Source organism: Cotesia glomerata, linkage group LG4, assembly GCF_020080835.1.
Source record: "Cotesia glomerata isolate CgM1 linkage group LG4, MPM_Cglom_v2.3, whole genome shotgun sequence".
In the NCBI taxonomy this organism is placed as follows: Eukaryota; Metazoa; Arthropoda; class Insecta; order Hymenoptera; family Braconidae; genus Cotesia; species Cotesia glomerata.
The window spans coordinates 9458148-9469420 of NC_058161.1; the positions used below are offsets into that span (position 1 = coordinate 9458148).

The 11273-nt window shown below is 28.2% G+C and overlaps 1 protein-coding gene across 6 annotated transcripts in view; it reads right to left on the reverse strand.

Moving 5' to 3' along the window:
* Positions 1-11273, reverse strand: part of LOC123263314 (heterogeneous nuclear ribonucleoprotein K) — a 46905-nt gene that overhangs the window by 19459 nt on the left and 16173 nt on the right. For all 6 annotated transcript variants that reach the window (XM_044725953.1, XM_044725957.1, XM_044725954.1 and 3 more), the window contains 4 exons: positions 10514-10561; positions 4254-4363; positions 3043-3099; positions 1793-1836 (listed from right to left, as the gene is read on the reverse strand). In XM_044725953.1, coding sequence (XP_044581888.1) covers positions 1793-1836; positions 3043-3099; positions 4254-4358 — 206 coding nt within the window. In that variant the 5' untranslated portion in view covers positions 4359-4363; positions 10514-10561. The remainder of the gene's footprint in view (positions 1-1792; positions 1837-3042; positions 3100-4253; positions 4364-10513; positions 10562-11273) is intronic.

Genomic DNA, 11273 nt, shown 5'->3' on the forward strand with positions numbered 1-11273 from the left:
AAAATCAACGAGTCCACCGATTTTTTCCTTTGCATATTTTACTTTTTAATGTATCGTTCATACTGTAAATTGTCTATGATTACTATTACAGCGGATTGTAGGAAGTATATTACCTCTGTAAATAGCTAATGGTTAAAAATATCTATTAATTAGATACTGAAATTAAAAATTCAATGTACAAATATAAAAATCCTACATTAATTTTTCTACATCCGTACCTTTTTTATGTTAATCTCATGATGAATTATTTAAAATATTTTTTAATTTTTTATTTTTTTCAGGCGCTTTAAATTATTTATAAAAGCTGGTAATAGGTAATTATTCGAAAGTAAATGAGTTGAATCTCATCGCGATAGTGAAAATCAAGTAAAACGAATTTATACAGTATGTTCATTGAATAATAGTTCAAATTTAGAAATGAGGTCGCTCGTTTCTGAAGCAATAAAGCAAGGAAATATATGAGCATCTTGGCTAAATTAATGACAGACTTGTCATTACTGATTACAACAATCTAGAATAGAAGTGGAAACATTTTCCTTTAATGAATTTAATTTTAATTAAGTTGTAAACCGTTGACTTATCTCGAACAAAGGGCGCCTACTGAAAAATAAATAATCATAAATGAATGAATGAATTAATTAATTAATTAATGAAAGAAATAAATAAATATTTTTTGATAATACTGCTGGGTGACTAATTAGGTTGGCTTTGATGTAAGTCACTGAATTTTTGAATCCACTGAAACGACAAATAGGTAAAAATTGTAAATTAGTTTCGAGAGAGCATCAGCTGAAGATGTGAAAAGACAGCAATGATTAGCAATGATTAATCCATTCCCGGAGTCTTGGTCACTTATCGGATTAATATCTGAACAGATTTATTGTGTGTTAGTAATTGGTGTTTTTTAGCTGGGTCCTTTTGTGGTTGGAAGATGTCTTTTCTGCTTTAAGTATCTGAAAAAAAATTTTCTCTACGCGATATTTTTTTTCAAACCAATTTAATAAAGATAAAAAAAATTAAAAAAAAAAATACATTATAAAATATCAATAATGGTGAAATGTCTTGATTACTGGTATTATTGAATAAAATACCTTGATCGGGGAATAGAGATGTTAAAAAAAAATTAATAAATAAATTTTAAAGCAGAGTAAATAAAACATAAATATTTTTTGACAGATAATAGCGATAGAGATAGTGAAAAAGAATGCAGGAATTGTGAAATAATGTTTACGATTGATAAATCATGAAAAACTTCAAAGATAATTCATCGAATGAAAAAATTTAATTTAGTTTAATTAATAAAAAATATTCAATAATTGAATTTAATAAAAAAACTTGTTTACGTATTTGCCGGATAACGACCACCGGAAAATCCGGTGGTAATTGAATAAAAGTGACTAATAAATTTATAAACATAAATATAGAAATAAAATCAGCAAAAACATCTCAGAGAGCATTCAAAATCCGGCTGTCACAAATTATTGTTATTAATATAATTATAATTATTAAAAATATTATTTTGTTATTGAAAGCTAATGACAGGGTTGTTAGAATAACAAATAAAATAATGACTATGAAGGAGAAGGAATAAACGAGCATGATAGAAAAATATAATACATTAAAAAGAAAAGAAAATGAAGAGATGATAAGTGAAGAAATGAAAAATTAAGGATTAAATAAAAATGAAAATGATGAAATGAGTTAGAAAACCCTGATATTTTATGGTATCGTATATTAATTAGAGACAAAGAAGAGAGAATTAAGACATTAAGTAGTTGGTGTTTGGCATTACCGTTCGGGTCCGGGGCAATCGGGTACAATGATTGAGGCTTTGTACTGTTGGGCCATGGTAGTTGGTGGTTCATTGGTGGTTGATTGTTGTCGATTGTTGGTGGGGTTGGTGGTCCACACAATTGCCGATCGCGCGTCGGGGTCCGTCGTTCCGGGCAGGGCAACCGGCAGGGCAACGACGCACAGGATAACGCCAGGGCAACACCAAAGGGGCAACGCCGGGGTCGGGGCGGGGCCAGGGCACAAACCATCAACCAAGTTAGACCTCATATGTTTTTTTTTTTATATTTTTAATATCGAGACGAGTCTCGATATTTATATTTACATTTGTATTTATAAATATATATTTTTTTTTATTTATAATTTATCATCATTATAATTATTACTTTATGTTCTCTACAAATATCTTTTAGTTCCCTTCCCTTTTACTTATTCTCTAGGGCCACGACGTCGCGACGACGATGATGACAACGACGGCGACGACGACGACGACCACCATTTACCTATCGCCTCATATCTCTATCTTTATTTATAATTGTATTTTTTTTTTTTTTAATATTTCTTTGCTCAAAAATTTAAAAATTAATTATCTAAAAACTTTTTGTTAAATAAAGTGTAATATAAATAATTAAAATTTGTGATATGGAGAAAGAAATGAGATATGGAGGCGATTGCTTATTTAAATTATTTTCTACCCCATTTTCTCCTACACAGCTTTTATATACACATGGAAATTAATATTTTTTATTCAAATTTTATTATGATTCTACTGTGCTGTATATAGTAATAATTATTATTATTTTATTTTATTTTTTAAAATAAATAGCAACATCGGCTAAAGGGTATAAAAACGAGTAATAACGGAGTTATTCTCGATTATTTATGTAGCCTAGTTGACACACAAGTAAATATGACTATTTTAATATGAACACACAAATAAAAGAGCTTTTAATGTTTAAACATGTGTACTACTTTTGAAACGATTTTTATACTTTGATTTATTTTCTTTTTAATGTAAATATTTAGTTACTAGACTCTAATTATGATAAATTTTAATTAAACTCTCAAGGAATAGACTAAAAAATTAATTTAAGCTCGACTTTGAATTAAAAATAACAAACAAAGCTAAAATAATAAAACCTTCTATGTTAAGTATCGAAATACAGAGACTAGAAATCTTGAATTAAAAAAAATATATATATTTATAGTCTTAATTACTAAAAAAAACTTTGTAAAGCGTGAAAAGCTCACCTGACTACGGAGTTTCGTGATATTCTGTCCGCCCTTTCCAATTATAGAGCCAGCAACCTACGGAATAAAAAAAATTATGACAATTACTAAAACTTTTTTTGTTTAAATGAAAAAATTAACAGAAAAATCAACACCGGATAGCTGTTTTTTATTGTACTAACAACACAATAACCCAAAGAAGGAAGAAGAAGAGCTTGGTGGCTCATTGAACACGCAATTTGCTATAGAGACATCCGACTCGCATAACTTTATTCTACAACTCTTTTACTTACTAAAACTATTTAATTATACAATACGTCAATAATTTACAATATACAATAACTCTTTTTTGTGACGTCCCTAATGCCAATTGTTAGCTCAACTCACGCTTGATATTTCTTAAAATAAAAAGGATTTAAACAATACACGCTTAGTTACATTATTTGAAGCTAAAATTAATGATTCGATTAGTGTACAACTTGCATTACAAAATCAACGAGGCATTGTATTATCGTTTGTTTCATCCTATGATGATTGTTGCATCAAAACAAGCCACTCCTTATCTTCCTCACCGATACGTATATGTATATTAACGTAAATGTACATAAAGTAAAGAGATTGTACTGTAACTAACTACATCGGTAGGTTAAAAGGTCTTATCAGCAAGTGAAGGGCACGAATATCTTCTCTCACGATTTAAACCCAAGTGAGCGCCGTGGACAATATCAAATGGAGATATCTGTTATGTAAACTAATGGTGTCTATTGAATCACAGCGTTAACAGCAAAAGTCATTCGTGTCTCATCACATTATGATTTCATTAGAATTATATTAGGATTGTGATTATATATTGTTACGCTAGCATTGGAATGCCATGTCCTTGTTTAGCTTCGATTCTATTTTGCTCAAGAAAAATTACAGCTCATACTAAATATCGATGAGGTCCCTGCATAAATATTTTGCAACTAACTCGGGGGCGCGTTTAGGTCTACTCTTTTTCCTCCTTCTTTTAATGCATCCTACGTTCAGCACATATTTATAAAATATGGTAACATAAGATTGATGTGTTGGATAATAATATATACTATAGGCTCTCTCGCAACACTCTCGGTGATCTACGATCAACCTTGAGGATTGAGAACATCAAGTGAACCAGAGCAAATCATTCAAAGTTACAGACTAGCGCAACTCGGTTATGTTTTTTCTTGGATTATTAACTTCAAATGACGCACCTTGCTTGGAATAAGGAGCCGTAGCTCGTCATCTCCTTGACGGTAACGTTTGTGAGGGGTCATCGGACCCCCTTGACCGCCCATCGCGTCTGCCTCCCTCTTCATTATGTCTGAAAAAATATAAAATATTAATTATTATGTCATCATTAGAGCTTATTGTTAGATTATAGTAATAGTAATCAATCAATCAATTAACCAATCATTAATTGCTAAATATAATTATGTGCTTCGGGATGAATTTATGTTGATGTTAGTAGAAAATGATTCGACTTCAACTAAAGGGATGAAATGATAAACAAATTTATGAGTAGTTTTTCAAAGGGATTAAAGTAATAATTAAGAGATGAAACGACATGAATGGCTGTCGATATAAGAGAAGAGTATACACTCCGTTAATGAGGGTAATTGCATACTTAATCTGTGCGATGCTTGAGAGTATAAGACCACGAGTAGATGTGAAGAAGGAGAAGAAGACGAAGAAAACGAGAAAGACAAGTGGGTATTTGAATAAACGGAAGCATTGATCGCGTAACGAGCGCGCGCCTCCTCGTCTATTACACAAGTCACTGTGCGATTTATAGCAAGAAAATATACCTTAACTCGAGTAATCTCTCTCGGCTCTTCTACTTAGCATCGGTATGAACAAGAATACCGAATGTTGAATCTTGGAAACGCTGAAAAGTACCTCGAAATCATTTAGGATACTTTATGATTTTTTTTTTTTACTATTATTATCATTGCATTTTATTATTTTTTTATATTTTTTTACTCGACTTATCGCAGTACATTCTTACTTCCTTTCTCACTACTTACAACCGAGTGGTCTTTTACGAGCTTAGAAAGACGCTATTCAACGTTCTTTTCCAGACCAATTTCTCAATGGATCATGAAAAACTGCTATTTTCTACCACATTTGTGTCATTCGATATTTTAAGTATTTCTCTAATGCACCGAAAAAATTCGCATTTTTTTCATGTTTAAGCAGATAAATTTTTAAGAGATACATAAGTATAAGCATGAATATATATGTAAACAAATGAGATAAAATTAAAGGCAGTGATTTTGCATTGGAAAAAATTATTCAGAGCAATCGTTGATTTATGACTATTTTAACATTCACCGGAAAAGTTATATGAGTTCCCACGATTTCCCAAGGAAATATTAGCAAATGTATAATTAAAAAATATATAACTAAATAATTGATCTATTTGTCCGTGAGAAAATTAATTCAAATTGAAATCCATTCGTCAATCCTTTATTTATCTTTGTGTACTTATGACATAATGTTGATTCAACACGAACGTATTGTATTTACGTTGAAAAAATATTGTATTACTGAAAAAAATAATAATTTGAAATTTTTTTAATTATTATTTAAATGTTATGGAAAAAAATAGTGATAAAATTATATCACAGTCAATATATGCAACAATATCCTCGAATAGTTTAATTTAAAATAAACTTAACAGCCAAGTTAGAAATACTATATGATTTAATGAACTGATTCAGGTTTGAATTTCTTAAATTGTAAACTATAAATTACTTTAATATAATTAGACTAAATTACTGCACTTCTGAGTGCGGAAATAGTGAATATACTTCATTGTCACAAAATGAACAGCATAAGTTCAAATTAAGCGTCTATAAATTTCACACATCATCTGTGCAGAATAGTATAAAGTTGCACGAATATAAAAAAAAAGCTAATTCAAGAAAAAGAATCTTATGGAATAGTATGTCATTTAATTCAGTTAATCTAAAAAAAACCTATTAAGAAGTAAATTGAATCTCAATATGTATATTAGATAGAATATTTTCAAAAAGACTCAATCAGTTGAACTGAATCTTTTTAAATTAGCTTTAGATTCTCGTAGAATAGAACCCTTATGAATATCACTACTTTCATCCGATTCGATTATTAACAATCAATACGTTAAAGTAAAAACCCGTGGCATCAATTTATAAGAGAAGTCAGTTTTTCATTTTCTTCTTCTATGCGTTATCTTATGATAATTGCAGACGGCCAAAAAAAGTTCTCCGATCGATAACAAAGAAATTTTATAACTTTTAAATAAAAAAAATGCAAATTTACGATTGAAAATTCAAATTAAAGAAAATTCTTTATGAATACTTAAGAACAAAGATTTATTTTAAAAAATTATATTGATTTAGTATAAATTATAATTAGAATATAATGGTATTGTTAAATTTCGAGTACAATAATGAACGCAAGTAATTAAAATGCGTGAAATGGCTTAATGAACTGTTAAATGTATCATTTAAAAAATATTTAATATAATACCGGATAACGAATAGAGATAATGGAGTATATAAAACGGAAATAGATGCATGTAGTTAGATATATGGCACAGTCAGTATAAGAGTATCAATTCGTGTTTAGCATAGAAATCAGACCAGCACGAGTACGAGTAGCATACGAAATTTTTTATCGGTAAATCCAGTCGGATAGTACAGTAGAGCGCGACTAAATACAACAACACACAACAACGCTAGGCGATAAATTTATGTACAAATGAGAAGACAATGTATGGATGTGTTTATGCACAAAGACATTGCACTCTGTGCGCGTCATCATATCTACTGTATAAATAATTGTTTTACTGTATAGAGTAAAGAGCCAAGTATTTACCCGTGCGCTATTGTATATCGATATCAAACCTCGAAGAATCGTGGACTGGATTTGCTTAAAGACTAAATTACCGAAGTCTTCACCGAGTTACGTGCTTTTTTTCTGAATAAATAATGAATAAATTTGTATTTATTTTTACATTGCAAAACTTAGTATGTTACATTGCATTTCTCTTATTCATTAGATAGATTTTTTTCTTTATTGATTGACTTGTAAGTTATAAATCATTGTTATTGATTATTATTATTTATTAATCATCGACTGCTTATTTGTAATTTATTGAAAAAATAAGAAATTATTATTGAATTTAGTTTATAAAATTAATTATAATTTTTATAATATTTAATCGCGCAAATGAATTATTTATTCTCATTTTTTTATTAATATTGAATAAAAACAAAGAAACTAGGTCAACTCATTACCAACATCAACGACACTATACACACTAAAGCGATGAATAAAATAAAAATATAATAACGTTAAATACGCATATGGCCAGAGCAATTAGTTTTAATTGACCGCTCTAAAGGTCATGACGACTTAACACGCGATTTTTTTTTAAATTCTAACTTTATTTCATATTTAAATAATTTATTTCCGAGTTCTTATTACTAGGATAAAAATACCGCGAAATACAAACACAAATATAAATATTTCATAAAGTTTGTAAGCTCACCAAACAATACATGTAATTAAATATAATTTTAGGTTGTGACAAAGTAATTAAACATGAAAAATAATATATTTTTGTAATGCACGCGCAATTTTTGTCGTGCGTGATATCAAGGTGGCGTGTCTACGATGAGTGTATTAAGGGAGACTGGGGGTGAGCTTGGACAACCTATTGCGACGGCCAATGAGTTAAAAACAAAAAAAAATATAATAATAATAGAAAAATGCTGAGTTATAGAAAGAGAAGAGAAGAGAAGAGAAGAGAACGCGAAAATAGTACGAGAGAATAAAGAGGAAAGGGGTAGCCAACAAGTCTCGGGGTAAAAGCGTGAGGCGCCATCAAGTCCGCCATCACTAAAAGAAAAAAGACAGGGGATGTGGCGGCACATGCGATGCATACCTATAGTAAAATTATTAATCAATCTATATTTAATTTTTATCAATCCCGTTTTTATTAAAAAAAAAAAAAAAAACTTTTTTTTTTTTCAAATCAATTTATTAAATGATGAATATATATTTTGATTTAATGTAAAAGGTCAAAAGTTGTGTAAATAATTTTAGCAAATGTTAAAAATTTAAAGATGAATTTAAATTTATAAAATTTCATAACTGTTAATTTTGTAGTAAAAATAAAAAATTAAAATATTGATGTAAGTAAGTAAATATAATCACTGGATAAATATAAACGAAATAATTTCTGTTTGAACGAGAAGAGCAGCAGAATAAATTTAAAAAATACAAGGAATTATTATTATTATATATATGACCGAGGAATATTTATTTAACATTTTATTTATAAAAGCAATGGGTAAACATCGTTATCAAGTTACCGCGAATAGAATGTGTATAGTACCCTTTTGAGTCACGCAAACCTGTAAACTATCTTCTCTTATTTTACTCTACTCTGTCCGCGTTACATGTTACGTAGTTGAGAATACCGAGCACGGGGAAAAATGTTTCTGTCAAGTGAGAAGAAAAATAGTATAAGTAAAATGACTTTAAGAAACGATAAATTTAATACTTTGAGTTAAATATGAAAAATAGCTAGTCTGCTGATTTAAAAACAAACTAATGCAAATTTATTTAGTAGTTGTTAGAAAACAGGGCTTCAGTTATTTTTTATGTTACAACGATGTAAAGTGAAGAAATAGTAAAGGGGGAAAAAAATTTATTTATTTTTTTTTTTTTATGCGCAAAGTCTCAACTCTTCGATTTGTTTTTATTAATTTTGCAATTAAAATAAACGAGTTTTCTAAATGAAATTTATTTAATATTAATAATTCATAGACTTGAAAAGAAAAAAAAAAAACAGATAGAAGAAATTATATAATATTTACGCGAATGTAATGCCAGAACTAGTGGCTTCTTTAAATAGAATCGATAACAGAGTCCAAAAGCATGGATAAAACCAGTTCTGTGAATAAAAGTAGCTTCGATCTTTTCTGATGATTGAACAGGTGCACGTACAACACGTAAATTATTTATCGAATAATAGAATTAAAATTTAATAAAAATACAGTCAATAAATATTTTAAATTACTGTACGGCGGACAATAATTTATTTCTGTAGTTTTAAAAAGATGTTTTTTCACGGAATAATAATTGCGGAATATAAAATACTTGAAAATATTAGTATTAGAAGTCTGAAGATTGATGCAATTAAGACAGGATACCTTGGAGTAAATAAAATAAAAATGAAAAAAAATTAGGTAAATTGCTGTAAGCAAAATAGAAATTTATTAACCCTCGAGAAGTGAATGGCCGAGTGAAGGTATCTCAAGATGTTTTCAGATGATCATAAAGGTGAATTACATTATTATTAAGTCAAGGAAGGGGATATAAAAGACAAGAATAAAAAGTGCAATTGATAAATAATTAAAGTTATATATTTTCTTATACTTCGCTAATCTTTGTTTTAATCTTTGTATTTCTATTAGCTAGATGTGCGTGAGATAGCTCGAAAATTAGGATAGTTATAAACTCAAAAAGATTAGATCAATCTGCAAGTAAGCAAGTAAGTAATACATACAAATAATAGTAAGAAATAAAAAAAAAGAAAATGAATAGAACGGAAAATTTATTTGGCACAGAACTTACACGCGAGTAGTTAAAGTAAATTCATTCATTGAAATTTTCTTAGTTACGCTGTATTTTAGACTTGGCAATAATACATAGTTCACAGCTTTTATTTTGATTTCATTCTTAGAATATTTGTAACATCCGCCCCAGCTACTTCAGTTTTATTAAAGCCTCTGAATCAATAGCCCTGATTATTTAATTTGAGTTTCTAACAATAAAACCAAAGTTGTAATTTGTTAATTAAATTTTACTTTTCTCTGACGTAAGAGATTTTATTTTTCATTTAATAATTTTCAACAGAATATTAATTTAGATTTTAGAAATTTCACAATTCATTTTATTGAAACAAAATTTTGAATCGCTAAATGATAACTTATAGATGTGGAATATTTTTTTTTAATTTATAATAAAAGAATAATAAATTATTTTATTAGCAAATCAAAGTTAGTAATAATAAATTTTAATGTCAAATCAATAATATTCTTTCACTATTAAATGGTGTTCATAATGAATAATGATGAAGGTAAAGCCATTAAATTCTTATCAATTTTTATCAGATAATTTAAATATTTATAGGACATAAAATTTAAAATTTATTGAGGAAATAACATAAATGCAAAATAATATGATTTGTGAAAATAATCTTTTATATATTCCACAGTGAAAATAATTTATAATATAAAAAAGTGCAGACAACTCTCTGTCTCTTCTGTTTCTACTCGTTTTTATGTCTACTCTCATGATACAACAAACAAGTAAATACAGTTGGAGGAAATTCGTCGGAAGAGAAAACTCGCACATTCCCGGACAAGCACATTATTCTTATTTGGAGTGTTTTCAACGAGGGGCTTTTACTTACCAGTAATGGTGCTTGCGTTTCTCTAACCTCCGGGATGGACTACAAACCCTGAAATCAACACATTTCATTATAACAACAATTATTATTTTAATTGTTTACCTGTATGCAGAGTACGGTTATAATGTGATATGATAATTGCAATGAAAATGAAACTGAAGTGTGTTTCTATAAAGGAAGTTATAAAATGTGAATAGATACTAAGTCTTTGTGAAATAAATTTTAACGAAAATTAAACTTCAATTATTAATATTCCATAACTTTTGATTAGTTCGTATTTTTTTCCTGAGAAAACAAACTTTTAAACTAGAACTTTCATTAAAAAACATAGACAATAGTTGACTGAAATTTTTTAAAAAACATTAATAATTTCTGACGCAATCAATTGAGAGTTCAATATTGGTTTTACTTATTTCTTAAGTTTTTTTAATTCATCCAAAAAATAATCAAATATCTTTGCTTGATATTTTAAACTATTCAATAAATTTTATGGAAAAAAAAAATTTTTTTTGAAATACCACCCAATCTTTTATAAGATAAAAATATTTAAAAAAATAAATCTAACTATATTTTGTTTCTATAGAAAATAAACCAATCAGTTGTTTGAAAAAAATTAACTTATCTGTACCGAAATGAATAAAGAAAATGTTGTTCAACAAATATAAATAAAAAAAAATTTCTATTTATTTAAAATACATTTCACATCAAAATGTAAATAAAAATTGTGAGATGGGTTTGAAAAATTTAATTTTACCGTTACACC